The sequence below is a fragment of the Leucoraja erinacea genome, chromosome 10, assembly GCF_028641065.1.
Source record: "Leucoraja erinacea ecotype New England chromosome 10, Leri_hhj_1, whole genome shotgun sequence".
Taxonomy (NCBI): Eukaryota; Metazoa; Chordata; class Chondrichthyes; order Rajiformes; family Rajidae; genus Leucoraja; species Leucoraja erinaceus.
Window position 1 is genome coordinate 743,049 of NC_073386.1, and position 15,074 is coordinate 758,122.

At 46.2% G+C, this 15,074-nt stretch overlaps 1 protein-coding gene across 1 annotated transcript in view; it reads left to right on the top strand.

Moving 5' to 3' along the window:
* LOC129700690 (di-N-acetylchitobiase-like) overlaps nucleotides 1-15,074 on the top strand; it is a 32,340-nt gene that overhangs the window by 17,214 nt on the left and 52 nt on the right. The window contains exons 5-7 of the mRNA XM_055641275.1: nucleotides 6,172-6,269; nucleotides 12,116-12,277; nucleotides 14,123-15,074. The exon at nucleotides 14,123-15,074 is cut by the window's right edge and continues 52 nt beyond it. Coding sequence (XP_055497250.1) covers nucleotides 6,172-6,269; nucleotides 12,116-12,277; nucleotides 14,123-14,308 — 446 coding nt within the window. The 3' untranslated portion in view covers nucleotides 14,309-15,074. The remainder of the gene's footprint in view (nucleotides 1-6,171; nucleotides 6,270-12,115; nucleotides 12,278-14,122) is intronic.

A 15,074-nucleotide genomic window follows, 5' to 3' on the forward strand; every position in this document is an offset into this window, starting at 1 on the left:
CTCCTTTAACTTTTTGGCTAGCTTACCTTCGTACCTCATCTTTCCTCCCCGTATTCTCCCCGTATAGTTATCTTCTGTTGCTTTTTAAAATTACCCAATCCTCTTGCTTCCCGCTCATCTTTGCTACGTTGTACTTCCCTTTTATTTTTATACTGTCCCTGACGTCCCTTGTCAGCCACGGTCGCCCCTTACTCCCCTTGGAATCTTTCTTCCTCCTATGAATGAACTGATCCTGCATCTTCTGTATTATTCCTAGAAATACCTGCCGTTGTTGTTCCACTGTCATCCCTGCTCAGGTATCTTTCCAGTCAACTTTGGCCAGCTCCTCCCACATGGCCCATAGTCCCCTTTATTAAACTGTAACACTGACACCTCCGATCTACTCTTCTCCCTCGCCAATTGTAGATTATATCTGACCATATTATAGTCATAAAATGGCAGAAATCATTTGCTTGTCAGGTAGCAAATGCAAATAGGTTGCTGTTGAAGAGGCTTAACTGACTAAGATGCCCCATCTAACAGAGGTAATGATGTTTAGAACATTGGGTTGTCCAATTTTAGGTACATGACTCCCCCAACTTCCGCCCCCACCGAGTCCACTAGGGACAATTTATCCACAAACCTGCACGTCCTTGATAATGCCGCTGGCCTTGCCGAGGCAGCATGGGGTATAAATGGAGTCAATGGAAGGGAGGTTGGTTTGTGTGATGGCCTGGGTTACGTCCACACAAGATGCATGAAACATTAAATTTTACTTCGGAGTCACGTGAGTGATTCCGTGAAGACCCCAGCTCCAGTGCGCATGCGGCATAATCGCACAGCGTGCAGAACGCGGCAGCCAGCGGGAGTCGGGCGCTCCCGCATCCAAGGACGAGAGGTAAGTACTTACCTTAATCGGGCCTTGTGGTTTTTGCTCCAGGGGGAGCAAAGTGAGGCATGGTGAGCGGGCCCCGTTTCGACTCCAGCGTGGGGCCGACAGTGACGGGGACAAGGTGCCACCCGGACCGCTAACGCTGCGGACCGCTGCAAGGAGCTGCGCCAATTTTAAAAAACCCGACCGGCAGCCCTGCAGACTCCTGACCAGGAGAATCACCGCCCGGGAACCACCACAACGCCGCCTGGAAAACGGCAGGCAGCCTCTACATGCAGGTAAGGGGAAATCTTACCAATTTACAGGTTCTACAGGAGCCATCTTCCTCCAAGCTGGAACAGGTTGGAGACAGCAAAAATGAGTATGTCTGTCTCCCCAAGCCAGAGGAGGTCATGAAGTTCACCTCCAGGAGAAGGACTGCCTGCCCAACTCCACACGAGGGTCCTTATCTGGGAGGCAGCCACCGGTAGCGGTGGAGCTATTTCAATGCTCCCGCTCACTCGACACCGAGCCGCTCCCTGTGCCGCCGGTGTAAAGGGGCACTGGCTGAATGCCAAGGGAGCTGACTCTTACCCCAGTGCTATTGCACTAGCCATCTCCCTTGTCGAGGGATTGATGCAACAGCGGAGTGGAGTGCTTTGCCTCCTCCCATTTAGCGCATCCTTTATGCTCCTTTTTTAAGGGCTAAGGAGGCCAGGGCTGGGCTGGCTTAAGTGCTGGGCAGGCGGACGAGAACAGCAGTATGCCAGGGGAGCAGGATCAGGAAGAGCCACTGGGTGTCGTGGGCCACTACATGGCTCCTCCACGCGACCATCTTCCCAACAAAAGCCCTGCAGGAACAGGCCTTTCCAGAGGCAAATCCGCAGGCAGCTGGGTCTCGTAGACTCACAGACAAGCAGCGAATTCTACAGAAGGTCAAGATGTTACCACCTTTGCTCGCCTTTGGTGCTGACGCCTAAGATGTTCCCATATTTGGGATACTCGACTGAACGATGGTGCATATAGACCTGCCCGCAACCCCGAATATATGGGGCTATGCAAACCGCTGCTGCGGGGAAGAGGGAGCAGGCTATGGGACGAGCAGGACATCACATCCAACACCCAGCTGGCAGCACCCCTCGGCATCCACCAGCAATATCAAACAAGGACTGGTGAAAGCCTGGTGACCGCTGCAGATCCCCATAGTCTTTTTTAGACGGGGCCCAGAGCGGAGCCGTGGGAAGATGCGCCGCCCCACCGACAGCACCAGCATACCAGCAAACTACGCCTTCATGAAAAACAACAAGCATGGAGGTAGGTAGTCTGGTTCCTCCCAGTTTACACTAAAACAAGGGTGTTCTACTAAACTGCATGGGGAGTGGGCTAAGCATGGGATGCTGTCACAAATAACCAAAATATACTCAACAGCATTAGAGGATAAAAACGAATTCAAATTGGGCATTTTACTGCCAGTTCAGCAATGCGCCCAAGGGGCTGTTTCTCCCTCTAAGAAAAGAGAAGTGAGAAGGCAAGCTGAACTAAACAGGCACATTACTAAACGGATTGGAATTTGTATCGAATATATTCACCAAAACTATAAAAGATGATGAATGTAGCATCATCATTGATCTAATATCACTAAATAAATCTGTTGAGTATATCCACTTTAAGATGGAGGTGGAGTTTTGTCACTGCCAGACATCTGATCTCCCTAGGATACCTATGGGGAGCATTGATATGGGAGATGCTAACTATCTTATACCATACACTAGGATCATTATAGATACCTAAATATATTTACCTGGATCATGGATATCCCGGTTAGGGCAACCATGGGAGCATATAGCATTTCATATGGTCTAAACCTCCGCCCTAAACTATTAAAAATGGCCATGAAAATATTAAGAAAACAAGCATAATCATGGCACATATTGGATGATATCCTCATATTAGGGGAAACAAAGGAATTAGCTGTGGAGCAGTTCTAGCTACGAAACAGCTCCCTAAAGCTGAGGTTCATCCCACGCCCAGATAAACCAGAATTGAAGCGTTACTACCAAGGATTATCTGGGCTTCAATAACAATTCCGTCCATATGACTGTTACTTTGCCAAGACACTTGGGTCACTATAATCAAATCATGAATGTACCCACTGAAGCTATATCACAATTAAGGTGGTGGGCAGACATATATTTGGCATAGTTTTCAGCCCTATTATCATCACCAATCCCAACTTGGTTATTTTTAAAAACCAATGCCAGTACTTTAGGCTGGGGAGCAACTAAACTCCATATCCAGCACAGGTAACAGATGGACCAAGTCACAAACATCGTTACTACACATACCGGGCATCAACTTCTTGGGATTGGTGATCGCCTATTGGGCTAAAAAGCATATGCATTTCAAATGCAGCACGTACATATGTGGCTACGGATTGATAATACTATGGTGGTGGCTTATATCAACCATATGGGGAGCATAATAATCATTATTGTGCAACAAATTGGTCAAACAAATCTGTCAATGGTGTGTCAAAAGACATTTTAACTATCAGCTGCCTATGTCCTAGGAAGCTAGAACACAGTAGGAGACACCATGTCACGGGGTACAATTTATGATTACATTGAATAGATGTCATAACCCAAAATATCTGCTAAATTTATTAAGCAGTTTGAAAGCCAGATATCAATTTGGTTGCACAAGACGGAATCACCAGTAACCCATGTATGTGACTTAGGAACCAGATTAGAGGCAGCAGCGATAGATGCCTATACGCTGGAAGGGGGAATTTCTGCTTTGCCTTCCTCCCTTCTGCCTCATCCGTCGGGCACTTCGCAATACAGATGGGATCTGTCTCCGAGATATTGAACGTGCCCGACCGGTCTACAGCCATGGTTCCCAGTTCATCACGACACGGTGGGCGAGTCACCTATGGATTTCCCTAGTGGACCATGGTTGCTGACTCAACCCAGTATCAGGCATAAGCCACCCATGCCAGGGAAACATCAAACTCCTGGGTGCAGGTTTTGAATAGACCTTACCAGGGACTGGGATTATCCAAAGGAACCATTACCACCATGTCGGCATCCCTGCGAACAGTCACTAAAAGCTAACATGGGTAAAATACTGCCACGACGCAGGGACAACGAACTATTCAACCACTGACGTATTGGAGTTCCTGGAACATCTACACCATGACTAAAAGGTGAGTTACAGTGCCGTAAATACAGCATGGAGCGCCTTATCTGCTTATCTAAAACCGCATGTCAGCAGAGCATGGGATCCCATCCACTGAAGGTAAACTTATGAAGGGCAACTATAATATAAGCCCCAAACACCCAGGTATATACCCATGTATGGGATATTGGTGTGATATTGACATACCTCAGAGAATGGCACCAGCCAGATCCCTCAGCTTGCTTAATCTATGTTTTTAAAAAAGGCTCATGCTTATGGCTCTCGTACACGCTCAAAGAGTCCGGTCACTCCATAAACTAGACTGGATACATGGTGATTACCCCAGACGCATCAAGTTCATATTTAGGTCTGGTAAAATCTAACTCGCAGGTATATGGATTCGGCACGAACTAGCAGGGTCGAGATCGCCTGTGTTTTCCGTGCTGTAGTCGTTATATGGCTATATGGACCAGGAACGCCCGATTCACTGGTGGGATTCCGGGCCTACCCACCAGGGTCCAGGTTGAGTGTGGTGACCCATCTACTACTATATATAGACACAACCCACTATCTTAGAGGGAGAGGAAAGCCTATGGGTCAACCACAGTAACCCAAAACGGGGTACGAGCCAAACCACTCCAAGGTGGCTCAAACAGGTACTGAAAGCTGCCGGAATAGATAATAATACATTTAATCCCATTCCACTAGGGCAGCATTGATATCAGCGGCTGAACGAATGGACATCCTGGTTGACCACATTTTCAATACAGCAGAATGGTCAAGGGAACCGCGTTCAGAACATTTTTTATTATAAACCGTTGATAAACCTGATTTAATTGCAGGAGAATATTACAAACTGCAATATTAATTTAAGCTCAGAGGAGCTCTGTTATGTTGTTATTGTTAACAAATACCTTTCTGTTTCTTTTGAAAGCAGATCCACTGGTTGATTACGATAACACTTCCTCCCTCATAAACTTCGGCAGTGAGTGAAATAAAAACTGTTACATGGTTTGAAATCACAGACCTTTGAAGTCTTCACGGAATCACTCACGTGACTCCGAAGTAAAATAGTAAGATTAAACGAGTACTTACCAGTACGAAGTTTGATCTGTATTTTATGAGGAGTTACGGTGAGGGATTAAGTGCCCGCCGCTCCCACCCTCATTATACAGATCAAGCTAATAAACTGATGTCTCGTGATCTTTACTATCTTACTTCAAATATTGTGTCTATTCTGTGATTTCACACCGCTGCTTCGAAGTATGCCGCATGCGCACTGGAGCTGGGGTCTTCACTTAATCCCTCACCGTAACTCCTCATAAAATACAGATCAAACTTCGTACTGGTAAGTACTCGTTTAATCTTACTATTAATGGGAAGAGAAGTGGTAAGTCCAGGATTGGGGATCTGCAAAGATTGGGGGGGGAGGAGGGGAGTCAGTCTACCCCACAACAGAACGGGGAGGACTTGTATAGTTTGATCGCCACATGGGAAAGAATCTCCTCTGGCGATCTGCACTGCATCTTGGTGGAACCAGTCTGTTGACCTCTGTCTACGCCGTATCTGCACCAAGAAAGAGGTTTTCGATACCAGGTCATCGGCGATGTCTTCATTCTTGAGGAAATTATTCCATTATAGGTGAGGCGCTCACTATGTCTCCTCGATATTCAGCAGCTCCACTATTGCTCCCTCTTCCCCCATTCGTAAAAAGGACAGAGTTCCCCTTTTCCTCATTTTCCACCACATCAGCCGTCGCATACAGCACATAATCCTCCGACATTTACACCACCTCCAACGGGATCCTACAATTAGCCACATCTACTCATCTCCACCCCTTTCTGCAGAAACTGTTGCCCCCGCAACTCCCTGATCAACTCGTCCCTTCCCACCCACACCACCCCCTCACCAGGTACCTTCCTCTGCAACCACAGGAGATGCAACACCTGCCGCTTTCCCTCCCAACTCGACTCCGACCAAGGACCACCACAGTTTTTTTTAGGTGAAGCAGAGGTTCATTTGCACCTCCTCCAACCTCATCAACTGTATCTGCTGTTCCAGGTGTGGACTCCTGTATATCTGAGGAACAGCTTCACTTGCCCAGTTTAAATATTAATGCTGTCATTATTTTCTGTCCCTTTCAGGAATCTCCAGTTATATCGAACAGGGCGTTAATTCCAAGAAGATAATATTGACCGTTCCATGGTTCGGTTACGATTATACTTGCAATCACTTTATTGAGGTAAAATGTTGCAGGACGTTGCCAGGCCACGAGGGCCTGAGCAATAGGGCCTAAGAAATCTTTGATCGGACTTTACTGGCTTTATCTTCCACTATCTTCCCTTATCATTTATCTATACACTGTAAATGGCTCGATTGTAATCATGTCTTGTCTTTCCACTGACTGGTTAGCACACAACAAAAGCCTTTCACTGAACATAGAAACATAGAAATTAGGTGCAGGAGTAGGCCATTCGGCCCTTCGAGCCTGCACCACCATTCAATATGATCATGGCTGATCATCCAACTCAGTATCCCGTACCTGCCTTCTCTCCATACCCCCTGATCCCCTTAGCCACAAGGGAAATATCTAACTCCCTCTTAAATATAGCCAATGAACTGGCCTCAACTACCCTCTGTGGCAGGGAGTTCCAGAGATTCACCACTCTCTGTGTGAAAAAAGTTCTTCTCATCTCGGTTTTAAAGGATTTCCCCCTTATCCTTAAGCTGTGACCCCTTGTCCTGGACTTCCCTAACATCGGGAACAATCTTCCTGCATCTAGCCTGTCCAACCCCTTAAGAATTTTGTAAGTTTTTATAAGATCCCCTCTCAATCTCCTAAATTCTAGAGAGTATAAACCAAGTCTATCCAGTCTTTCTTCATAAGACAGTCCTGACATCCCAGGAATCAGTCTGGTGAACCGTCTCTGCACTCCCTCTATGGCAATAATGTCCTTCCTCAGATTTGGAGACCAAAACTGTACGCAATACTCCAGGTGTGGTCTCACCAAGACCCTGTACAACTGCAGTAGAACCTCCCTGCTCCTATACTCAAATCCTTTTGCAATGAAAGCTAACATACCATTCGCTTTCTTTACTGCCTGTTGCACATGCATGCCTACCTTCAATGACTGGTGTACCATGACACCCAGGTCTCGCTGCATCTCCCCCTTTCCCAATCGGCCACCATTTAGATAATAGTCTGCTTTCCCGTGTTTGCCACCAAAATGGATAACCTCACACTTATCCATATTATACTGCATCTGCCAAACATTTGCCCACTCACCCGGCCTATCCAAGTCACACTGCCCCCCAGCTTAGTGTCATCCGCAAACTTGGAGATATTGCCTTCAATTTCCTCATCCAGATCATTAATATATATATTGTAAATAGCTGGGGTCCCAGCACTGTGCCTTGCGGTACCCCACTAGTCACTGCCTGCCATTGTGAAAAGGACCCGTTTACTCCTACTCTTTGCTTCCTGTTTGCCAGCCAGTTCTCTATCCACATCAATACTGAACCCCCAATGTCTTGTGCTTTAAGTTTGTATACTATTCTCTTATGTGGGACCTTGACGAAAGCCTTCTGGAAGTCCAGATACACCACATCCACTGGTTCTCCCCTATCCACGCTACTAGTTACATCCTCGAAAAATTCTATAAGATTCATCAGACATGATTTACCTTTCGTAAATCCATGCTGACTTTGTCCAATGATTTCACCACTTTCCAAATGTGCTGCTATCCCATCTTTAATAACTGACTCTAGCAGTTTCCCCACTACCGATGTTGGACTAACTGGTCTGTAATTCCCCATTTTCTCTCTCCCTCCCTTCTTAAAAAGTGGGGTTACGTTTGCTACCCGCCAATCTTCAGGAACTACTCCAGAATCTAAAGAGTTTTGAAAGATTATTACTAATGCATCCACTATTTCTGGAGCTACTTCCTTAAGTACTCTGGGATGCAGCCTATCTGGCCCTGGGGATTTATCGGCCTTCAATCCATTCAATTTACCCAACACCACTTCCCGGCTAACCTGGATTTCACTCAATTCCTCCAACTCCTTTCGGCAAATTATTTATGTCTTCCTTAGTGAAGACGGAACCAAAGCAGTTATTCAATTGGTCCGCCATATCCTTGTTCCCCATGATCAACTCACCTGTTTCTGACTGCAAGGGACCTACATTTGTTTTAACTAATCTCTTTCTTTTCACATATCTATAAAAACTTTTGCAGTCAGTTTTTATGTTCCCTGCCAGTTTTCTTTCATAATCTATTTTTCCTTTCCTAATTAAGCCCTTTGTCCTCCTCTGCTGGTCTTTGAATTCCTCCCAGTCCTCCGGTATGCTGCTTTTTCTGGCTAATTTGTACGCATCATCCTTCGCTTTGATACTGATTTCCCTTGTTATCCATGGACGTACTACCTTCCCTGATTTATTCTTTTGCCAAACTGGTATGAACAATTTTTGTAGTTCATCCATGCAGCCGTTAAATGTCTTCCATTGCATATCCACCATCAACCCTTTTAGAATTAATTGCCAGTCAATCTTGGCCAATTCACGTCTCATACCCTCAAAGTTACCTTTCTTTAAGTTCAGAACCATTGTTTCTGAATTAACAATGTCACTCTCCATCCTAATGAAGAACTCAACCATATTATGGTCACTCTTGCCCAAGGGGGCACGTACAACAAGATTGCTAACTAACCCTTCCTCATTACTCAATACCCAGTCTAAAATAGCCTGCTCTCTCGTTGGTTCCTCTACATGTTGATTTAGATGACTATCCCGCATACATTCCAAGAAATCCTCTTCCTCAGCACCCCTGCCAATTTGATTCACCCAATCTATATGTAGATTGAAGTCACCCATTATAACTGTTTTGCGTTTGTCGCACGCATTTCTAATTTCCTGTTTGATACCATCTCCAACTTCACTACTACTGTTAGGTGGCCTGTACACAACACCCACCAGCGTTTTCTGCCCCTTAGTGTTTCGCAGCTCTACCCATACGGATTCCACATCCTCCAAACTCATGTCCTTCCTTTCCATTGCATTAATCCCCTCTCTAATCAGTAACGCTACCCCACCTCCTTTCCTTTCTGTCTATCCCTCCTGAATATTGAATATCCCTGGATGTTCAGCTCCCAGCCTTGGTCACCCTGGAGCCATGTCTCCGTGATCCCAACTATATCATAGTCATTAATAGCTATCTGCACATTCAACTCATCCACCTTATTACGAATGCTCCTTGCATTGAGACACAAAGCCTTCAGGCTTGTTTTTACAACACTCTTACCCCTTATACAATTATGTTGAAAAGTAGCCCTTTTTGATTTTTGCCCTGGTTTTGTCTGCCTGCCACTTTTACTTTTCACCTTGCTACCTATTTCTTCTACCCTCATTTTACACCCCTCGGTCTCTACGCTCACACATTTAAGAAACCCTTTCCCTTTAACTCCATCCTCCACTATCCCATACAACACCCCACCCCCCTTATGCAGTTTAAAGCCACCCGTGTAGCAGTGGCAAACCTGCCTGCCAGAATGCTGGTCCCACACCTGTTAAGATGCAATCCGTCCCTTTTGTACAGTTCCCCCTTACCCCAAAACAGATCCCAGTGATCTAAGAATCTAAATCCCTGCCCCGTGCACCAGTTCCTCAGCCACACGTTCAGGTCCCGTATCTCCCTGTTCCTGCTCTCGCTAGCACGGGGAAGTGGAAGCAAACCGGAGCTAACAACCCTGGAGGTCCTGCTTTTCAACATTTTTCCGAGCTCTCTAAAGTCACGCTGCAGAATATTCATCCCCTTTTTTCCGACATCGTTTGTGCCGACATGCACTACCACTTCCGGATGTTCACCTTCGCCCTTGAGGATTTTCTGCACTCTGTCCGTGACATCCTGGATCCTGGCACCGGGAAGGCAGCACACCATCCTCGCATCCCGTCTGTTGCCGCAGAAACCCCTGTCCGTACCTCTCACGATGGAGTCTCCCACTACAATGGCCTTGCCTGCCTTAGGTCTTTTTGGTTTTGGCTCAACAGCCCTATTCGCATCGCAAGCCATTCCGCCGCTCACGTCTTCTGTCCCAACAGCTTCTAAGCGGATGAATCTGTTTACAAGAGGTACACCACCCGGGGACATTGGCATTCCATGCTTCCCTCCCTTTCTCACGGTTTCCCACCTTCTCTCTTCCAGTACCTTAGGTGTAACAATCATACTGTAGGACTTGTCGAGGAACGACTCCGTTTCTCGTACGAACCGGAGGTCATCCACTTGCTTCTCCAGTTCCCCAACACAGCCCTTCAGGAGCTCTACCTGGATGCACTTCTCGCACACTTCACGGTACACGTGACAATAAACTAAACCGAAACTAAACTAGGACTCGGACTTTAAACCTTGGAGAGCAGGAGGCTGAGGGGTGATCTTATAGAGGTGGATAAAAATCATGAGGAGAATAGATCGGATGAACACACAGAGTCCAAGGTGGATGAATCTTGGACCAGAAGAAGTAAGGTTAATGTGAGAGGGGAAAGATTTACTAGGGAACTGAGGGGCAACATTTTTACACAGAAGGTGGTGGGTGTGTGGAACGAGCTGCCAGGAGGTAGTTGAGACCAGTACTAACAACTACACAGATAGGACAGGTTCAGAGGGATATAGGTCAAACGCAAGCAGGTGGGACCATGTAGATCGGTACCTGGACGTGGTGTCGAAGGACAAGAAGCCGAAGCAAAGAAGCAAGGTGGGGGGGGGGGGGAGATAAAATTGTTTGTTGTCATGCACACTAGTCATCGGCCTGCCACGGAATTTGTGTGTCCCCCACATGTTTTAAAAGTGATTTACTATGGCTGCCAATGTCCTGAGCCCACTGTCCCCATGGCCGGGGTGGGGGCGGGGGTGAATCATCCGGGTGTGGGTGTCGGGGGTGAATCACCCCGTGTGTGGGTCGGGGTCCGGGGATCGGGGGGTGTATCACCCTGGCGTGGATGTTGTGGTCCGATGGCAGAGCATCCCGGTCAGTGACTCTGAGTGGGCGGAGGGACCAGCCTGTCCCACACCTCTGCTCCACCCGGCGCTGCCGATACACAGCGCGTCACAGTGGGGCCGCACAGGGGAGACGAGGCGGAGGGTGGCCGTGGCAGTTGGAGAGTGGGGGCTGTCCCAGAGGGAAGCGCTCCTTTAGCCACTTACAATTTGGTGCTCATGTTCAGAGTGCCCAGTCATCTATGGCTTGTGTGGCAAAATGACCCCCACCCTCCCGTCTCCATCGGCCAATATCGCTCTGTAGTTCCGCCCCCCCGGCAACGTCATGTCCTCGCAGCTCGTTCCACACACCCACCACCTTCTGTGTTTTCTGCTGCATTTTCAGCAGAGGAGCCGTTCGGTGAGTTGGTGTTTTGGCTTCATTTCCGTTCAGTTATTTGCCTTCCACTTCTTTGCTTTGGCTTCTCGTCCTTTGACACCATGTCCGCACACTGTGTAGATGGGCATCTTTGTTGGCCTGGGCAAGTTGGACCGAATGGTCTGTTTCCACGCTGTATGACTATGACTTTATGACTGTTTAGATTGCCTTTATCCTTTAGATTAAACCTGCCTCACTGCAGTGTCCTGGAAAAATGAATCTTTAACACTAAATAAGAAACAAGACATATCATTGTTTTAGAAGGAACTGCAGATGCTGGAGAATCGAAGGTACACAAAAAAGCTGGAGAAACTCCATATGGAGAAACTCCAGAAACTGGAGTTTCTCCATATCATTGTTTCAGTTTAGTTTAGAGATACAGCGAGAAAACAGGCCCTTTGGCCACCGAGTCCACGGTGACCAATGATCACCTGTAGTTCTATCCTACACACTAGGGACAATTTACAGATGCCAATTAACCTACAAACGTGCCTGCCTTTGAAGTGTGGGAAGAAACTAGAGCACCGGGAGGAAATGCAAGTGGTCACAGAGAGAACATACAAACTCCGTACAGACAGCACCCGTAGTCAGGACGTACCCGGTGTCTGGTGTTGTGAGGCAGCAACTCTACCGCTGCGTCACCATGCCGCCCTTTCTTCTTTCTCATTCATTTATAATTTTCAGGCAGGTAGATGTGAAATAGAAAAGGTAGCTTTTGAAGGAGCGCCGTGCAGTGGTGTCAAGGCCTCCGGGATCCCATACAAACAGATCATGAAACTATTGCTCAAGTCAATGTCCGGCAGGATTTGGGATGACGACCTGAAAGCCCCATATTTTGTCTACAAGGTAAGAGAATACACAGCTACGGTCAGTACATCCAAATATGTTTTATATTATGGAAACATTGTTGTGTTTAACAAGTCAATTCACTTCCCAATTGAGTTGATGAACGGACTTGCACAAGTCCGCAAAGAATCGCAGAGAATTGTGGATGTAGACCAGTCCATCACACAGACCACACTCCCCACCATTGACACCGTTCTGTATCTTATCATGTATCTGTACACTGTAAATAGCTCAATAGTAATCATGTATTGTCTTTCCGCTGACTGGTTAGCACACAACAAAAGCTTTTCACTGTACCTCGGTACACTTGACAATAAACTAAACTAATCTACACTTCACACTGCCTCAGAAAAGCAGCCAACATAATCAAAGACTTGTCCCACCCTGGTCATTCCTCTTCTCCATGCCCATTGCAGCAGAAGATACAGAAGCTTGAAACTGTGCTCCACCAGACTCGGGAACAGTTACTTCTGTTCTTTTATCGGTTTTCTGAACGATCCTTCCATAAGCTAGAGAACTGTCCAATTCACCTCAACCCCATTGCAGACATTGGACTTTGTCTCTGGAACTGATGCACTACAATGCTGAGAACTGTTTTCTGCACTCTGTATCTTCCCCTTTGCTCTACCTGTTGTACTTGAGTTTGCCTTTGGTGTATTTACATTTGGTATTGTCTGATCTGATTGAAAACCCTGCGAAACAAAGCTCTTCACTGTACCCGGTACACGTGACAATAATTATCATAAAGCTATAAAATAAACCTAGACCTCTCATATATGTTAACGATATATTCCAGGTCCTCCAGTCTACCCTATTGTGGTTCTTGCACTTTTTAAAAATAGAATAAATAACATTGTAAATAGAGTATGATGTATAGAAACATACGCATTATCTGGCTTATAAGAGAATAAATATGCTGGCAGAGATTTATATTCTAATTCTTTATTTCAAAGATAAGTTATGGAACAAGTTTCCAAGGGACATAGTTGAGGCATGCACTATCCCAACATTTAAGATACAGTCGGACTGATACATAGATAGGACATATTTGGATATGGACCAAATGCGTGCAGGTGGGATTAGTGTAGCTGGGACATGTTGGCTGGTGTGGGCAAGTTGGGTCGGACGGTCAGTTTCCACGCTGTTTCACTCTATGACTCAGAAATTCAATTTTAAGATGTAAAAACAAGGAACTGCAGATACTGGTTTACAAAATAGGGGTACAAAGTGTTGGAGTAACACAGTGGGTCAGGCAGCATATCTGGAGAATATGGATAGGTGACATTTTTCGGACACTTTGAATAGGGCACTTTGTGTCCTTTTGTGATTTTTTTTTTAATTGATTTATTTTAGGTGTGGAGGGGGGGAAGATTTAATAGGAACCTGAGGATCAACTATTTTACCCAAAGGGTGTTAGGTATATGGAACGGATTGGCAGAGAATTAGATGAGGCAGGTATTATCACAATCAAAATGTCATCCATCCATAAATAGACACAAAAAGCTGGAGTAACTCAGCGGGTCAGACAGCATCTCGGAAGAAATGAAATAGGTGACATTTTAGGTCAAGACCCTTCTTCAGACTTCTCCAAATGTCACCTATTCCATTTCTCCACATATGCTGTCTGACCCGTTGAGTCACTCCAGCTTTTTGTGTCTATCTTCGGTTGCTTCCTTTATGCCGCCTATCCATGTTCTCCAGAGATGTTGCCATACCCTCTGAGTTACTCCAGCACTTTGTGTTTTTAGTGTCATGGACTTTGCACTGTTTTGTTAAAGAAATCCAGCCGTGTTTCTCGGTCAGTGCACTGAACCAAACTAAGCCCACTCTTTGCTTCCACAACAGAAAGAGAAGGCATTCCACGAGGTCTGGTACGATGATCCAGAGAGCATTTCATTGAGGACGACTTTCTTGAAGAAGTTCAAGCTGGGAGGCATTGGCATGTTGAATGCAGACTTTGCCAACTATAGTTCTGACCCCATTGTTGCGATGAAAACTGAAGAGATGTGGAACGCTCTCTGCCCTCCCTGAGAGAAACGCCAAGCTTACGGTCATTTCATTGTCATCAAATGTGACCATTACACTTTGCAATTAAACCTGGCATTGAGTGAGCTAACACGGAACACACACACAATTAAAATATTCATGCCGATCTGGGGATTAGTGCTTTGTCTAAAGAAGGAATTATTATCAACAGAATAAAAACAATATAACTACATAACTCATCCCTTCCCAACCAAACTCCCCCCTCCCCAGGTACCTTTCCCTGAAAATGTAGAAGATGCAACGCCTGTCGCTATACCTCCTCCCTCAACTCTGTTCAGAGACCCTGACAGACCTTTCAGGTTAGGCAGAGCTTCACATGCATCTCCTCTGACCTCATCTACTGCATCCGTTGTTCAAGATGTGGACTCTTATACATTGGCGAGACTGAACGCAGACTGGGCGATCGTTTTGCTGAACACCTTCGCTCAGCTCGCGTGAACCCATTTGATCTCCCTGTTGCTGGACACTTTGATTCACCTTCCCATTCTTATCTTTCTGTTCTCAGTCTCCTCCATTGTCAGAGTGAGGCTACAAATTGGAGGAACAGCACCTCATATTTCGCTTGAGTAGCTTACAGCCCGGAGATATAAAAATTGATTTCTCTCACTTCAGGTAGCCCTGGCATTCCCTCTCTCTATCCCTCCCCCACCGAAGCAGCAACATTTCTAGTGTTCACCCATAATAAAGAGCTAACAATGGCCTGTTTCTTTTATCATCGTTATTTTTTTGCATATCTTTCATTCATTGTTCT